The following is an 18106-nucleotide window of genomic DNA, read 5'->3' on the forward strand; positions in this document are numbered from 1 at the left end:
GTAAAATCAACTTCTGGGTGGTTTGTTCTCCCCCTCTTGCCACAACCCGCAATGATTTGAAATATATCATAAAACAGTTGAAATACATAAACATACATATGTGAGTTACATGTAGACGAGAAAAATGCGATTGAATAAAAATCCAACATAAACTATATACAAGGATGAAATAATGGGAATCTTGGGAAAGAAAAAAAATAGTTTGAAATGCCATTAACCCTAAACCATCAGAATTAGAATATATCTGAGCTTATTTGGTGATGACAAGACATTTAGTTCATCCAGGATTTTGGATTATGGTTGAAATGAATTTATGCACTGCTACAGATTCGAAGTAGAACCACTAGGTTGTTTTAGACGTGCTGCGACACTATCACCTGCATCCTGATAGACCCAAGAAGAGATGAGGTGATGGGCAATTGCAAATGGCCCGGGTATAAACATGGGTGCAAGTTCGCCACTTTCCACATTGAAGTCTGCAGAGAAGTTCTGCCCTTTCTCAACTCCCTTGCACATCTGTTCTACCTTTGATGCCGCTGTTTGCTGTGCCTTCCTGTATTCAGCATATGCTAAAGCTTTTTTGACATCTTCTCTACTGTGCCACTCAGCATCTACGGGAACCAAATTTTAAAGAACAAAATTAGAACTTCATCTGATCTGATGCGTGCATTGTAGCTCATATGACGTTATCAGATGCATGCCTTGCATAAATATTATAATCATGCAGAGCACAAAGCAACCTCATGCAACCAAATTCATTATAAAGAAAGGGCTAATGTGATAGAGGGTTTGATCAAATAATGCAACTACATGCTAATTTCCTGTGTACCTTCCAACTCTTCCTTGTCCACATTTAGTTCAAGCGATTTTGCATATGCATAGAACCCAACCATCAACTGGCATGGCATGCTATTTGGTCCAACTGAAAACAAACCAAACTAGGAACTTAATCAATCAATAGAATACAAAGAAATATGTCCAGACAGTGTGCAATACTTTGCTCCAAAAAGCAAAATAAAAATTTGGCAACATTCATACCAGGCCATGGCTGAGAGCTATGATATACAACTTCTCCTACTTCAATACCGGTCTCCTCCCATGTTTCTCTCCTCACTGCTTCTTCTAAGCTTTCTCCTGGCTAAGGAAAACAAAAGGATCCAAATTAATAAAACTCAGAGTTACACAACCCTCAAAAGTGAGTTATAATACAAATATACTAATATTACTAAGAGTTACTAACTTAACAGTAACTACCATATTTCATAACACGGAAGTATTGGTCCTAAAGTTGGCCAAGGCACTTACCTCTATAAAACCAGCTAAGCAACTCCACATTCGAGGTACGAATCGAGATTGTCTGCTTAGCAGAACACGATCGTTCTCTCTATCAATGACTAACATTATGACAACCTGTTGAGAATGGCATATGCATGAGTCAACTATGTAAGGGATTGAAGCAATGCCAGAAATGGACATAATTATACCGGATCAACACGAGGGTAGACCCTCTTTCTGCACAGCTCATTTGAACATTGCTTCCGCCTCCCAGCTTCCTTGGAGACTGTTTTTCCTCCACAATGTCCACAAAATAGTGATATATTATGCCATTCTAGCAAAGCCCTGGCCTGATCACACATGAACACCATACAACATATATGAAACTATTTAGGAAAAATATTGAGACCACCCCAAAACTGTTGTGCGCCAATAAGAAAACACTTTCAATTTGTTCATTGATTAAACATGCATTCCAATTCAAAGAAATTGATCTGACATTATTTTCTAATAGCACAAACCTTGGCAACCAATAATGACCCAACACTTAGTATAGAAGTAAAAAATTAAACATAACAACAAGCATTTACATGACCAGCAATAGCCAACTCCCCCATAGCCCGGGCATCAGCCCAATCAGTAGCCACCATAAGCGTTCGTAGCTCAACAAAACATAATTGCTTGCTACCCAATTCAGGAACCACGCTACTCTCACCAGAAACATCAATGGCCCAATAAACGACATCATCCTCCGACCGCGAACCCAGATAGACCAGCGATTCTCCACTCAGCTCAACCCCAGAATTGGCCAATAAACCTTTACACTGGGACAAACTGATCCAACCCAGATGCCAATTTGGTGTGGAATCACTGGTCCCACCAGTGGAGGAGGCTAAAGGCCTGCCCTTTCTGAAGGGCAAAACCTTGAAACTGAGAGAAGAGGGCAAGTGGGTATTGTCTAAAAGTTGGGTTTTGAGGGTCTCATAGGCTTGGGTTGGTGAAAATGGGTCACTTGATTTTGGTGTCTTGGGTATCAGAGGATTGCCAGCAAAGGCATGGGACTGTAGGTTTATGGACATGGTGGTGGTCGAACTAGAACAAAGACTTCTTCTGGTTAAGGTCTGGACGGTAAGTTTTCTACAGAAAGAAAGGAGATAAGTGGAAGAAGAGAGGAGCGAAAGCTTGACCATGCTTCCATTGGGTGGTGGCTTTGGGTTTTTGAGGAGAGAGGGAAAGCTAACGGAGGTCGGTGATGACTAAGGAGCCTCCAGTAACGACAACTGTCCAGATTGATTGAGACCCAAAGCGGCCGCTGCTCTGAGATGAGCCCACAATTAAAGAAGCCCAAGTGGTTAGATGGGAGTTTTTGGGCCTGTTTGGGAACGTTTGTGTTTGAAGTGCTTTCTGACAATTAAAAATGTTATAAAAGCGTTTGGTAGAAAATTTTAGAAGTATTTCTATATCATAGAATCACTTTCTTGAGAAGCATTTGCTATATGCTTCTTCGTGAAGCCCTTTCAATTGCTTTTTCAGAAAGTACTTAAATTTCTTACAAAAATTTCAACCTTTTTTTACAATTTAAAAATTCACTTTTACTATAAACTCTGATGAGCAAAAGTGCTTTTGAGGAAGCATTCCCAAACGAGTACTTCAAATTGGACAACTGCTTTAGGCACTCTCAGCACTTATTTTTTTCGTCTACGATTATGGGAAATTCAAATTTAGCATCTGATGCAATATCAGAAAGGTAAATACACCCGTTTACAGTTCAAAGGCTAAATGCGTGATTGACATCAGGAGTGATTTGCCAGGGGCTTTCTTGTTTGCCATGGAAGATGTTTCCATATATATAACCTCTGTTTTACGAATTACTAAACTTCCACATTGACGGGGAAAGGCGGGGTACACATACACAACAAGGAATAGGCAAGTTTCTCTCCCCTTTTAGGGTGCACGTGAATAATAATCACATTCACTTCTTATTTGATCTTTTAAAAACAATAGCTAGTTTTGCATCATTATTATAACATAATCTAATGACTGAGCGAGGAGCCAAACCTATAATAAGAAATAGAAACCTATAGACCTGATCAACAACCAACAATGACCAATTTCTGGAAACGAATCATCCTGGAGAACAAATTTTTTGAAACACAGCACTCTGATTTTTTAACAACTGGAAATTGACTCCAAGACCAGAGCTTGAACTCCAATTTAGCTCTCCACTGTGCTGGACAAGTTCTGCTGGTGCACCAGCGGCACATCATCAAGCCAATCAGCATATATGCGATTGATCTTTTTGGACCCTTTCCATTTTAGTACCCTCTTCTTACCCTGGTCCCCTTCTTCATTTGAAGCAGGCAGTATTGCCATTGCAGTTGTAGAGGAATCATTAACAGGACCAGCTTGGGGTTTTGTTGAAATGGGTGTACTACTCAAAACTTCGGCTTCAACTCGTCCACCAGGCACTTGTAACTCTGAAATTAAAAGTTCATTATTAGAAAACCAGAATTAGCACCAAATGGTAGTTTCCACCTTCATAACCCTTCTCTACCCACTACAGGTTGCCATAACTAACAGAACAAATTTTAAAAAAATGTATGTATAAACAGCTTAAAAGTAAATTCCTAATCATCTCATGAACACGCCAATCCCATAAGATAAATAAACGCTAGACAGTGATAGGTTGCTTGTTACGAACCGAGTGCACAAAACAAAATACATAAATTTCTAAAGTAGGAATCATGAATACCAAAGTTAAAATTCACATCAGTAAATTCCTCATCTATGAAGAATAGCATTGCAGGTCAGCTATGTGCCACTCGAAACAAAACCTACGAGATTTAAGTAAAAGCTCTACTGGTCCTCTAATCTAATTTGCAATAAAATGCTAGTTTTCTATTGCACAAGCAAACACTGCATGAGTTCCAAATCCGGTTTTCAGTGCAATTCAGAGTCTAACATAGGTTCAATGTTGATATGAACATAAACTTGTTTCAGGGTTAAAATTAATCATACAAAGCAGATCACCAAGCATAGTAATAATGAAAATTTAAGATACTATGCACAAGCACTAGGAAATACCTGCTTGGCCGTGAGCAAAGTGACATTTCTCGCCAAAGGGGCATTTGCCTGTTGTCTCCCACTTATTACATAACTTTGTCTTCCAATACACTGGCTTCATATTTACACGGAAAGTATCCGTACCCGTGTTTACAAGCCTATTTTCCTCAGAATGATTAGAGCCACTCCCATGTACCACCGATGGTCCTGTAGTTCCAATGCTTATTGCTGTGTTCTCCCTAAACCTGCTTATATCATCCCTAAACTTTGCTGGATCTTCATGAAGAAAGTTACACCTATCTCCATAAGGACACTCCTCCCCATTGTAAAACTTCTTGCATAGCTTCATCCGGTGGATTATTTTCTGATCATCATCCCAATTACCGGACAATGGTGGTCGATCTTCTTCACGAACAGAAACAAGTTCTTGCCAATTGGGAGGGGGATGGCGGATGTCTTCAATGCCATGTGCATAGTTGCAGTTCTCACCATTCCTGCACATGCCCGTTTTAAAATTTACACACAAACGGGTCTTATAGAAAATGTTGCTTGCTCCCTTGTTAGCTGGGGCATTTGGGGGCTGCATTCTAGCGTTCATGGGTGGGTAGGGCATTGGATTTGATTGGTTTTCTTCAGAATTTCTGGGTCTTTTAAATGGAGAAGGCTGCTGTTCAAACTGAGAATGTTGGTCTTCATTGTTCATACTCATAGGGAATGGAGGCCAACAATTTACTGCATCACTGCCTCCAGCATAAGGCGTTTGTGACGGCATAAATTGTGTGTGATCAGAAAAATTCATGCCTCAGAAACTACTTTTAAACCTACCTCTGTAATCAATCAAATAAAGATGAAAAACTTAGGCGTGAAGAAACTGGAAACATTTACAAAGTTTAAATGTCTCAAGAAATACTATACAATTTTAATGTATGAGAGCAAATAAGAATCAAAGACGCGTACCAGATAATGATCAAATCAACAAGCAGGGTCTATTCAAGAACACCCAGATCAGATCATAACCTGTGCAAAAGCCAAAACTTTCTTCACAAAGCCCACCAACCTAGATTGATTTTGATGAGAGGAAGGATCAAAGTTCACAACTTGTCACAAGAAAACCCAGACGAGAATTGGGGATAAAATAACAAAACCCAAATTGAAGTTGGAATGTTTGAGAGGAGTGACAGAGTTGATAAACTCTTCAAAGAACAGGGAAAGCATATAACATGGAAGAAATAGGATATGCTAAAAAAGAGCCAATCTTTATTGGGTGGAGTCAAACCCTAGCCGCCAAGAAGCAGAAACCCTATTTTTTGTAGGAGAGAAACGAAATCGGTGAGTACTGACTCCTGAGTCCCACCCACGACTACTAGGAGGAGTTTGTGGGAAGGCCTTAAACCCCTACACGTCCCAAAACCCTGCGATTTCGGGGTTAGAAAAACTAACAGGGCTTGACTTGGCTAGTGATTACGGCCTGTAATTTTAGTTTAACCTTTTAAAATTTGCACGTCACTCAGCAGGTGCTTAGGTCACCTGCAAGGACTGCTATTTTGGTGGGCCGCCCATCTGTTGCTTTCCACGTGTCCCTTCCTAGGTTTCTTTTCTTTTTCTTTTTTCTTTTTTTCAGTTTTTCCTTTTTACATTTCTTTCTTTCCTTCTTTTTCTCTCCCATATTTGTTTATAATTTAAAAGAAATTTTAGTACTTGTTCTTATCTTCTTCCTTTTTGCTTAAGAGGCTAGTTTCTATAATTCAATGCAAGTTATAAAAAATTGGTTCAATGTTTCTTCGCCAATATTTTTGAAAGGGTTTTTTTTTTTTTTTTTTTTTTTGTTATAAGTGATATTTGGGGGAGTTGGAATTTGAATATAGGATATCAAATAGAGAATTAACTGTTCGTAACCACTTGAGTTTACATTCCCATTATTGAAAGTAAGGTTCCAATAACCAATCCATAAACCATTACACACCCGTATTGAAATTGGAAGAGCATGAAGATTGCAACATTTTCTTTGGCGATCCTCTAGACCAAATGCACCGATCAATTTGATGATTGGCGCTTCTAATTAAATCAAACTTGGTTATTATTGGTGGATTAATGATGGTCCTTAGACAAATCAAATTTGATTGATCAATAAAACAAGGAGTTGGCAAAAAGCAACTGATGATGAAGTTAAAAAGTGATTGATGGTGAGGCCGTTTAGCCGAATTGAACAAATCAAGTAGTTTTTGGTGCATGACTTTTGCCATATCCCTGATGGTGTGTCTCCCCCCCTGATGGCATGAATCATAGCAGTTCATTTTTTGGGCTGCCTGATATAAATATCTTTGTGCATGACTTTTGCCATCCCTGTTATTTGACAATGGAAATAATGTAATATGGCTCAAAATTTTCTTGTTGGTATAACATGGCTGGAGTTTTGTCTTTGGTTTTTTGGCATCTGTATAAAGCCAGGAATAGTATTCCCCTTCATTGGACAAAGCAGGCTTTATTTATGCAGAAGTTTGACCAAGTTTGACAAAGCAGACTTCATTGGACAATAAGTAAATTTTCAGAACAAGAGCTATGTAATTGACAGCAACAATGTAGTATCAAGAATGCATGTATTTTGGGCCATGTTTTTAATTTAGATTACATGAATTAATACACGGCCTCAGTTAATCCTGTATTTTTTTTATAAGAATCAATACGATCCTCATAAGGTTCCTCCTCCGAATGAAATTCAATGGGATCCAGAGAGACCATGTATTATGCAGACAGATGGTTTCTCAGAATGGAGAAGGACGTGATATATATATATATATATATATATATATATGATCTTTAGCTTGGAACCTTTTCCTGGAGTATGATACCAAAAGAGTGAAAGTAAATTTAAAGTCTGCGTAATGTGCTGGGGGAACTAATTCACCAGAAGCTGCGTAGTTGGAAGTTGAAAATTTTATCCAAATTTGGCATAAGACATAGAATCCAATGGCATGAACTCTTCTTTCTAGCTACTGCGCATGACGTTGAGGTTCATTTTTGCGTGCTTTGCTTTGCCATCAAATGAAATGCAAAAGCTTTTCCAGGGAGAAAGTTGAATTTGAATCACTTTGAACTTCCATATTGCATTGCATTTATGCTTTAATGAATCAGAGCATCGGGTTCTTATCTGCATAATTATTTGTTTCTTGGATATTTGATGCTTAAAGGGATGATAAATTATTGCAGTGAGAGAAGGCCTTTAAAGTGAACAACTCAGAGATTCCTTGAATCTAATATCTGTTTTCTCTTCTTTTTTTTTAAATTTCTCTGTTGATCTTTGTAGCCACTGCCAATGTTGGACCATCTCATGATAAAAGTAGTATTGCATTATCAATTTTGCACGTTCCCCACACACACACACACAACCCGAGAGAGAGTGAGAGAGAGAGAGAGTTGATAGGTACAGACAAACTTAGTTACTCCATTAATTTAAAACAAGAGAGAGAGAAGAAGGGATTTCTGGGCTTCATGGAAGAGCATCTTCCTTGCAACATGAAACTAGAAAACCCTCCCCAATACAGTTGTCAGTGGAATGGCTATGCCTGTGCAAATGTGCCTTCAACCATGATCAACCTAAGTTTATTTATCTCTAAAAAGAAAAGTAGAGGAAAAAAAATAGACAGCATTTGACGAGGGATCAGTGCGAAAAGAGATATGATGAAGACGGTGCATAAGAGAGTCTTCTACACTCCATTTTCTTAAACAGCACCACTTGATCAAAATAGAGCATGTGTTACAGACCTGCAACCAAGTAAACATTTGCTAATCATGAGCTGAGCCCCTTTTTTAATTTGTGTTCATAAATTAACATATGGTAATTTTGAAGGCTGCTTACCATAATCTCTTGGTGTTTTGCATTTGAAGCATTCTGTCCGACTCGCGTAATTGTGCACTCCACATCCAACTCTGCTCCATTCAAAATACCCCCGGATTAGAAAACTCAAGAGAAATGACATTACCAGCTACCAGTACACATGTTGCTTATCTAATTAAATTGAACCTTATTCACAGAAGGAAAGTGATATAGCCTGTGGAACAATGCAGGCTAATTTTCAAGAACAAAATCAAAGAATGGATGAGAGGTTGGTGCTTACCTATTGCACATCCAGTCACCAGATTTCCATCCAGGTGGGGAACTGCCATCAGATCCATAGGCAGCAGAAGGCATCATGCTATAGTCATTTTTCATTGCACTACATCTAAAGCAATTGGGTCTGCTGGCATAGTTGTGAGCTCCACAGTTGCAGTACCAGTCCCCTGCCAACACCTCCGTCCTGTTGCATATATATGTTGATGGATCAGGGCCACCATACTTAGGGTACCCGCAACGTTGGCATGTGTCGCGCTTCTTAAAATTCAAGTGCTGGCATGCACCACACATCCAATCTCCTCCTGCCCAGCTCATTCTTAATTCCTCTCTGCATATCCAATATTAATATAAGACTTAATTAGCATATCAGCTAGAAACCAGCATTTTTAAATATTTCACCCTCTATGAGGTCCTTTTTAATATATAATAATAAAATCTTTATAAAACAGAAGTTTAAAACAGAAGGAATTATGTCAAGTTCAGAACAGAAAGCAGAAGGAAGGAGGTAGTAGAGCTCACCTGAAGGGTAAGTAAAGGCTTAGAGTGTTAAGACTGTAGAAGCTCTGCTTGGTCTGTACAAAATAGCTTGTTGCAGAAAAGAGAACTTAATTTGTCAATGAGTTTGTTGATCTTGTTTGAATGGGCAAGGGAGGTTTATCTTAAATTTTCAATGAGTTTGGTGATGTTGTTTGAATGGGTAAGGGAGGTTTATATAGTACTTGTTGAAGGCTTCATATGTGGGGGCCATGGATGTTCCTCTGTTTTATTCTCTGCCAGCTTTCTTCAGATGGGTTTTCCTTTTTCCATTCCTTAATATGCACATGTATAGGATTCCATAAGATTGTTTCTTCATATTTATGTTGGGATTCTACACTCAACTTTACTTACTTCTGCTACTTTGATTGCTCTTGGGAGTTAGAAGTCAAGTGGGTTTGTAAAGGTGAGAAAAACTATCTAGTTGATCACCTCAGTGCATGCGCACACAATTTACAGTGACCCCTCCCTGCCCTGCCCCATCTTTAAATTATTCTCCATGCATTATTGCAAAAACTACACTCGGAACTATTATTCTTCATGTCCTCAGTATATCCCCAATCTTTTATGAAGGTGTTATGAGGGGAAGCTGCTACTTGGAAGTTGAAAGTTCAAAAGAGGCCCGCAGAGGAATATAATTTTCGTGTAAGCTGAAAGCATCGTATTTTCTAACCACATTAATCAATGTTATTACACGACAGATGATCAGCGCGTGTACTTATCACAATTTAATTATTATGTAACACATCAACAGTCACACAACATGAATTGTTAATAAATTATTATGACCATTTGATACATATATATTGTTGATGTTGAAAATTGGATTCAACTTAAAAAGGGGGGAAGTGTGTTATCTAAGCATGGCTCATCTTAATTTAGTTCCCATCTGTTGTCAATTTATTCACATTGGCTTTCACGTGCAAAACTGAGATTGATGTTTACATGCACACATGCGTCGCACGCCAAGGAGTTTCCAATATCCAATCTGGCATGGCAAATAAACCTTCCCTAAGTAGTTCATATGCAGATGTGGGTCAGTTTAAAAAGGGCCAAACACTAGCCAACTTTTTCCTCCGAGACTCAAATTTTTTTCACTTGGAATCAGTTCCTCCAACCAAATGCACATCCATTGTCAAATTCTTCTCACCCTCTCTATATATTCCCCTTTTGCCTTTTTGGCAATAATTGAAATGCCATTCGAAGATTCATATCCACTTATAACTTTTACTCCTTTTTTTATATATATATAAAAACAACTTTTACTCTTTTTAATGCTTGTGAATGGTAAAATTATATCCATTCCAAATTCTCATTTGGTTTGGTCATATATATCCATGAAATAATATCTTAATTAATACTCATGTGAAACTAGATAAGATACATTAGAAAACAATTAAGGGCTTGTTTGGGAGTGATTATGTAGAAACGATTTACTCATTAGTGATTTTAGCATAATCACTTTATGTTAGTAGCACTTTTGCGCAAAATCACTTTATCGTTTGGTTTCCAACATAGCAGTGCTTTTATATTGTAAAAAAGTGATTTCGATATTATTCGTAGCATTTGGCTTCCCAAAGAAAAAAGTGATTTTTTTTTTTTTTTTTTGCCTTTTTTTGGTATTTTCATAATCAAACATTTTAAAATTGATAACCAATCACATAATATTATATCTTGGACATTCTTAAACGAAAATTGAAAATTTATAGCTTCAAATCATACTTCTTGAAAAAAAAAAACATGAATAAATATTTTTTGGGATGAGAAAATATATTGTTAATCGACACAAATATCAAATAGACATAAGAAGATTTGCAATTGTCTCGCATTCGTAATCCATCTCTCGTGCACAAGTTACATTTTCTTGTACAATAGTCTCTTCCATACTAGTCCTTCCATCATCTGTTTGGGGAAGTAACTCTTCATCATAATCATATGATTGAGACTCTACATCCGTCATTGAATGAATTCTTATGAAGTTATGAAGAGTCATTGAAGCGACAACGACTTGTACTTGTTTTTCCAAAGGAATATTATGAATTTGACGTACCATTCTCCATCGGTTTTTCCAAATACCAAATGTTCTTTCAATTGTGCATCTTAGAGATGTATGCCTGTGATTGAAGATTTCTTTTTTCCCTCTTGGTTGGCTTCCTCGTCGGAAATCCGGAAGATAATATTGGTATTGCAAAAATTTCATTAATAGGGTTAGGCTTTTTGGCCATATTGTAAAAATAATAAGGATAATATTGGTATTGCAAAAGTTTTCATTAATAGGAATCAAGTGATTCCCGGTTTTTTGAAGAAAAAACCACTTCCTGGGAGAAGCACCTTTCATGTGCTTCTCCCTAAAGTCACTCTAAGTGATTCTAATACCTATTTTAAGCGCTTTTAAATTTTTGTCAAATACCCTATTTTTGAAGCAAAAGTGATTATACTCAATAGGAAGTGATTTTGACCCTCTCAGAATCACTTCCAAACGAGCCCTAAATAGAATAATATTCTTAATTAATGTGTGCATAGGATCCTGGACTAAGACCAAACTTTACTTTTCGTTAATTAGAATGTGTAAACTCAGTTGTGAGGTGACATGGGATCCCCTAGCAGTTGGTGGTCGGCCACGTGTATGGAAATCAATCTTGAAGAAAGCAAAGGTATGGCCAGCAAATCTTACCCTTCCAGTACAGTTCCAGCACCTTTCTTTTTTATAGAGAAAAAGGAGACTGCTTTCAGCAAATTTAATGGAATACGAATCGCGGCGGACCGACGCAGGTTATGCAGAATGAGCTGGAGAACCTTAACCTGGTATTTCACAAAAGTGCTTCGCAGTTAAGAGTTTCCTTGTCTAGCTAGGAGGGACGATTGCTCAACTGCAACGTAACATTCAAAGGTGCATGCTGTAAACCCTCATTATTTAAGAGGCTGGTTTTTTTTTTTTTTTTTCTTTCTTTCTTTCTTTTGACACAATCGATATTGAGAGAGGCGGGAGATTGAACACAAAACCTCGTGTACATAAGTAACTACTTAGAACCACTTGAGTTACAAGCTCCTTGCGAAAATAAAATATATATTATATTATTATTATTTTCGTTTCTAGTTCATGCATAGAAGAATGCATGAATATGAATTGGTTAATTATACTCAAGGCATGCTAAAGTATACACCTTAAAATATAGTTAATTAACTCATTTGGGATCCAATTCTCAATTATCCAATATTTAATTAGACTGCTGTGGATTTGAGCCAAAGCATTTTTCCAAAGTCAACTTGGGTCAGCGCCCACCCTACCTCCCATGTGGACAACCCATCACAAACCTCATCCATCCAGAACCAGAATATTGCTCAAGTAAATGATTCATGGGTGCGCACATGAAAGTTGAAACTATTCACATAAAGATTTGCATGCCCTCTCCGACAAAGTCTCCACATTTGCTGACATGTCAAGCAAATACAAGGCCCATGCAATCCGACGTGGCAGAAATATGTTTGCGTGTTGACCTGTGGTTTGATAAGGAAGAATCCTAATCACCACATTATTTTCACCAGACATGATGAATATTTCACGTGAAATAATCAAAAAAACCCTAGACCACTTCAATCTTTATTCCCCCATATAAAAATGTGTGACTAATTTCAAAAGGGAGGAGGAGGCTGAGGCCATCTTCCCTCAATAATATAACACTTTTGGAGAATCCACAGCCTCCCCATATCCCCAATTCCTAACGACTGCATAACCATCAAAAAATAGCCGTGGCTTTGGAATTTTTGAATATTCTATCTCATTTTCACTTATGGGATGGCTTGATATTTTTCAGATAGGCACCACTATAAATGTAGTTAACCTTTAATCACATCGTTATCGATCGTGTTCCCGATGTCTTAATTAGATTGTCAGTTTAAACACACACTAATCACTAATCACATAGAGGATACATCAATTCCTCTCAATTCTCAAAAGCTAGCTCTTCTTATCTTTGCTATCCTATCCTTTGGTGTTTGGTGGATTTTATTCAGATATCAGAGAACATGAAAATTAATAAAATGTGGCTCGTGAATGCCATCTTTTTGGTAGGGTCAATTGTGGAATCAAATTGTGAATAAAAAAGGGGTGTTAGTAATGATTGGATTGGGGTATTTTGATAGCTTTCGTAAAATTCTAGGTTTAAGTTTATTAAACTTTGTACAAGCAAATTAAGAATAAAACCCATGCATCCAAACATTTCAGCATGTGAATATACTAATTTGGGTCCCCTTATTCCTGGCTAAATATAGATACAGGATGCTTGAAGATAATATGCTGCGTGACTCGGGCTTCACCCCCAACGCCAACCCCATGCCATGCCTATACCACGTTGGATATATATATGGGACCCTTCGAGGTGGCACACTCAAATGAAGATAATTCCTTTCTGCCTTTTCCTCACTATAATGGAAATATGTATATAGATTAAAGCTATAGAGTAAGAGATTTAAATATCTGATCCAAAAAAAAAAACATAGGTTACAAATGATGGGCCTATGAGAGTGCTAGCCATTCTTTTGGACATTCATGGACCATGAAATGACATGGCTTGACTTCTAAGTTTCATTTTTGGATTTTTGGGCTTTCATGAACGCTCTGATGGTCTTGGGCCTTAGTGATCAATCATTGAGACATTAGGGTTTTTTTATACAAGCGGTATTGGGAGGGTGGAATCGAACCTCATACATCAGGGTAAATGCTCTTAACCACTTAGCTACAATTCTAAATATAAATATTTTAATTTTTTTAAACATTTTGTATTTCAAGAAACATTAGAGTGATTTTTTCTTGCATGATAATTTGTCATGTTATGTTTCTGGAATTCTATCAGTACCATAAACCAACCAATGCTAGAGAATGTACTTGAACATACTTAAACCAAAACTAATTAGAATAGGAAATCAAAACATATTCTCATTTCTTTTTACCAAACAACGAACTAATAGTAAATTATCCACTAGTATAGTGGTTTGAAATAATTGTTTCTTCAGGAAAAGTATTGATTCAAGTCCTAGCATATATGTCGTGTATGTGAAAGGTCTTAAAAATAAATAAATAAATAAATAACAACGAACTAATATTTTAAAGTAAATAATCATATATGACCAAAAACAAAACAAAAAAGATAAATATTTTTGACGTAGAAAACAAATTAATTTCAAATCTAATTAGTCAATATTTCTAGGAAGACTCATTGCAGTTAATTTTGGCGGGTAATCCTAACTAATCCACTAACTGCATTTCAAACCTTATCCCTCTATTTTCCAACTCGAAGTTGCTCAGCCATGGTGTTTTCCTCTTCTTCATTACTGTCATTGCCCATTTTACCCTCCACTTTCCATGTCCTCCCAACCTCTGATCCTCCGTACAAACTCCTCCAAACCCACCCATCTCTCACCCTACTCTCCAAATGCAAAAACATGCAAAATCTCAAACAAGTCCACGCCCACATTATCAAGACTGGCCTTCACAACACCCACTTCGCTCTGAGCAAGCTCGTTGAGTTTTGTGCCGTTTCGCCTTTCGGCGACCTCTCTTATGCCCTCTTAGTCTTTCAATCCATCGAGAACCCCAATCAGATTATATGGAACACAATTATTCGAGGTTTTTCCTTGAGCTCTAAGCCAATACAAGCTGTGGAATTTTATGTTATGATGCTTCTTTCTGGCGTGGAGCCGAATTCTTATACGTTCCCCTTTCTTTTGAAGTCTTGTGCGAAATTCGCGGCCAGCCATGAAGCGAAACAGATCCATGGACATGTTTTGAAGCTTGGACTTGACTCTGATGCCTTTGTGCACACCTCTCTTATCAATATGTATGCTCAAAACGGTGAATTGGATAATGCACGTTTGGTGTTTGATAAAAGTTCTTTCAGAGATGTGGTTTCATTTACGGCCTTGATCACTGGTTATGTTACAAGTGGTTGTATGGATGATGCTCGTCACCTTTTTGATGAAATTCCAGTAAGAGATGTGGTGTCTTGGAATGCTATGATTTCGGGTTATGCTCAAAGCGGTCGGTTTGAAGAGGCATTGGCTTTGTTTTCGGAGATGCGGAAAGCAAATGTTTCGCCCAATGAGAGTACAATGGTCGTGGTGCTTTCAGCTTGTGCTCAGTCGGGGTCTCTTGAATTGGGCAAATGGGTTGGGTCTTGGATTGAGAACCGTGGACTTGGTTCAAATCTTCGGCTTGTTAATGCACTTATTGATATGTACGCAAAGTGTGGTGCTTTGGACACAGCTCGAAGTTTATTTGACGGTTTGCAGCAAAGGGATGTAATCTCATGGAATGTCATGATTGGTGGTTATACACATAAGAGCCACTACAAAGAAGCCTTGGCACTCTTTCGGTTAATGCTACGATCAAATACAGATCCTAATGATGTCACATTCTTAGGCATTCTTCCAGCTTGTTCTCATTTAGGAGCCCTTGACCTTGGCAAGTGGATTCATGCTTATATAGATAAGAACTTTCAGAGTTTGACCAATACCTCTCTCTGGACGAGTCTCATTGACATGTATGCAAAATGCGGAAACATTGAGGCAGCAAAACAAGTCTTTAATGGTATGGAAGCCAAAAGCTTGGCTTCTTGGAATGCAATGATATCTGGCTTAGCAATGCACGGACATGCACAAACAGCGCTCGAGCTTTTCTCGAAAATGGCCAATGAAGGATTCAAACCAGATGAAATAACATTTGTGGGAGTTTTATCTGCTTGTAACCATGGTGGTCTTGTAGACCTTGGCCGCCAGTATTTTAGTTCCATGATCACAGATTACCATATTTCAGCACAACTGCAACACTATGGATGCATGATAGATCTTTTAGGCCGAGCCGGATTATTTGATGAAGCAGAGGCCCTAATGAGTAGCATGGAAATGAAGCCAGATGGCGCTGTCTGGGGTTCTCTTCTTGGAGCTTGTAGAATTTACAGGCGTGTGGAGCTGGGTGAACTTGTTGCCAAACATCTGTTTGAATTGGAGCCTGAAAATGCTGGGGCTTATGTGCTGCTATCCAACATCTATGCCGGAGCTGGTAGGTGGGATGATGTGGCAAGAATAAGAACCAGGCTGAATGATTTGGGGATCAAGAAAGTTCCAGGATGTACCTCTATTGAGGTGGATAGTGTTGTTCATGAGTTTCTTGTCAGTGACAAAGCGCATCCCTTAAGCAAAGAAATTTATGAGATGTTAAAAGAAATAGATAGGCTTTTGGATATGGCCGGTTTCAGGCCGGATACATCTGAGGTGCTATATGACATGGATGAGGAGTGGAAGGAAGTGGCCTTGAGTCATCACAGTGAGAAGTTGGCCATCGCTTTTGGTTTGATCAGCACCAAGCCAGGCACAACGATTCGGATTGTAAAGAATCTTCGTGTATGTGCAAATTGTCATTCAGCTACAAAGCTGATATCGAAGATCTTTAGTAGGGAGATTATTGCAAGAGATGGGAACCGTTTCCACCATTTTAGAGATGGTTCTTGTTCATGTAATGACAATTGGTGAAAATCACTTAGAGGGTTGTATATGGAGATATACTCTTACCATAGATGTATTCAGTTGAGATTTTAGATTAAGATGGAAGAAAATATTGCGTTCATATAAAAGCTGATAACTAAGTACATCATTGCTCTAGTGCTATTAGAAATGAAAATCCATCTCAATTTATTTATTATCAAGATGATGGATTCACAGGCCAACAAAAACAGGAACTTAAAACCAGGTTAGCGATGAACTCATGCTTCACGGTTAGCAGCTTGTTTGAATGAGTTCCTTCTTGCAGTTGCCAAAACAGTCTTGTCAGCCACGATGAAATATGCCATTCCAGCCACTGCCATCAAATTAACATTTTCCTTAATTAATATATAAACTAATGATTAAATGAAGACAGTAATTACGATAGAGGATGAGGGCAAGGATTTAATGAAAACCTGTGGAGATTATGAGGGCCTGAGCAGTGGGATTGAGATTGGCTCTTGCCCAAGGTAGCATTCTCACACTAGCCATCTGCATGCATATATATAAAAATTATACTTATGTTAGCTTAAACTGCCATAGGTGTTCTTAATATTTTCAGTCCTGCCATGAAGCCAAAACTTACAGTTGGAATGGCAGTGGCAATGGTAGCAACCACAGCTGCCTTAGCTCCTGCCTTCACACCCTCTGATATTCCATTAAAAAAAAAAGGAAAAAATAATTACATTTCCAGAAGAATCTTGGGGCCACCAAAAAAAGGTGGCCCTATACTTTATTCATTTTGATCTGAACAAGAAGAAGCCCTTTTTATGTGCTACATATATAGCATTTGTCAGCAAGAGCATGAGGAGAGTATCTATCAAATACAAAATCTTAATCACATAATTAGCATATCAGAGATTCAGTCTGCAAGTATATATATATATATGCTTTGTAGAGGCTCGAGGTAAGTGCTAGATACAATTCATAGGACTGTCAATTGTCATGATGAATTACCACATGACTTTCATACACTATAAATTTATATATAACCAAGATGAATTAATATAAACAATCAATAATAAGTTGGTCAGAAGGGAAGAGAAGGCAAGCATGAAGATGAAGATACCATGAGAGCAGCGCTTAGCCAAGGCCAGCTGATCAATTGAGGTCAGGCTGTTCTTCTCAAAGGGAGACTGAGGAGCCACATTTTTTGCCATTGTAATTTGTAAGAGATAAATGAATAAATGGTAGTTGAACAAGTTAGAGAGAGAGATGAATATGTGAGAAGGTTTTTGAGAGAGTGGTTGAATTGGAAATGGTAGATTTGAGTGGATATTTATAATGGATTTAGGTGCAGAGCTGATTGAGACTAAAGAGGCACAGAGTGTACAGATGTTGTGAGAGAGTTAGATGGTTTCACTGAATTCTGGGGTCAGAGTCACTTGTTTTCAGTTTCACCATGTTGTTTGTGGTTGGTTTGCTCTTTTTCTTTGGCTTTTTATTTATTCCCCACATGCCCATGGTTTTATCAGGGAAATCTGGATATTTCCAAGTGATGTTGGAGGTTAGCAGTGTAAGTTCACCTACTCATTGATCAGGTGAGGGGTGGGTTCGAGATCTGCACTGCACATATTATCCATTTGG

At 38.1% G+C, this 18106-nt stretch overlaps 5 protein-coding genes across 6 annotated transcripts; 1 reads left to right on the forward strand and 4 right to left on the reverse strand.

Moving 5' to 3' along the window:
* Positions 1-36: 36 nt before the first annotated feature.
* On the reverse strand, positions 37-2511 carry NUDX19 (nudix hydrolase homolog 19). Its single transcript, XM_008244514.2, has 6 exons — positions 1866-2511; positions 1485-1625; positions 1306-1410; positions 1039-1138; positions 830-922; positions 37-611 (listed from the first exon to the last, which is right to left on the reverse strand). Exons 1-6 carry the CDS (start codon positions 2463-2465, stop codon positions 322-324), a joined length of 1329 nt encoding a protein of 442 aa, XP_008242736.1. The 5' UTR covers positions 2466-2511; the 3' UTR covers positions 37-321.
* A 695-nt stretch (positions 2512-3206) lies between these two features.
* LOC103341033 (Zinc finger (CCCH-type) family protein) lies at positions 3207-5803 on the reverse strand. 2 transcript variants are annotated; one of them, XM_008244512.3, is made up of 3 exons: positions 5296-5803; positions 4360-5165; positions 3207-3752 (listed from the first exon to the last, which is right to left on the reverse strand). In XM_008244512.3, exons 2-3 carry the CDS (start codon positions 5135-5137, stop codon positions 3490-3492), a joined length of 1041 nt encoding a protein of 346 aa, XP_008242734.2. In that variant the 5' UTR covers positions 5138-5165; positions 5296-5803; the 3' UTR covers positions 3207-3489. The 2 variants fall into 2 exon arrangements, with proteins under 2 accessions (XP_008242734.2, XP_088898744.1); XM_089042618.1 differs by lacking the exon at positions 5296-5803 and having other exon boundaries at positions 4360-5289.
* A 1957-nt stretch (positions 5804-7760) lies between these two features.
* On the reverse strand, positions 7761-9136 carry LOC103341032 (Ran BP2/NZF zinc finger-like superfamily protein). The gene is made up of 4 exons (XM_089042621.1): positions 8969-9136; positions 8454-8777; positions 8195-8265; positions 7761-8100 (listed from the first exon to the last, which is right to left on the reverse strand). Exons 2-4 carry the CDS (start codon positions 8762-8764, stop codon positions 8093-8095), a joined length of 390 nt encoding a protein of 129 aa, XP_088898747.1. The 5' UTR covers positions 8765-8777; positions 8969-9136; the 3' UTR covers positions 7761-8092.
* Positions 9137-14208: 5072 nt separating this feature from the next.
* Positions 14209-16611, forward strand: LOC103341031 (pentatricopeptide repeat-containing protein At1g08070, chloroplastic). The gene has a single exon (XM_008244510.3). The coding sequence runs from the start codon at positions 14291-14293 to the stop codon at positions 16508-16510; it is 2220 nt and encodes a 739-aa protein (XP_008242732.2). The 5' UTR covers positions 14209-14290; the 3' UTR covers positions 16511-16611.
* LOC103341029 (early nodulin-93-like) lies at positions 16584-17873 on the reverse strand. Its single transcript, XM_008244509.3, has 4 exons — positions 17589-17873; positions 17106-17167; positions 16936-17011; positions 16584-16835 (listed from the first exon to the last, which is right to left on the reverse strand). Exons 1-4 carry the CDS (start codon positions 17677-17679, stop codon positions 16741-16743), a joined length of 324 nt encoding a protein of 107 aa, XP_008242731.1. The 5' UTR covers positions 17680-17873; the 3' UTR covers positions 16584-16740.
* Between the last annotated feature and the right edge of the window lie 233 nt (positions 17874-18106).

Source organism: Prunus mume, linkage group LG8, assembly GCF_029339155.1.
Source record: "Prunus mume cultivar Tortuosa linkage group LG8, ASM2933915v1, whole genome shotgun sequence".
Taxonomy (NCBI): domain Eukaryota; kingdom Viridiplantae; phylum Streptophyta; class Magnoliopsida; order Rosales; family Rosaceae; genus Prunus; species Prunus mume.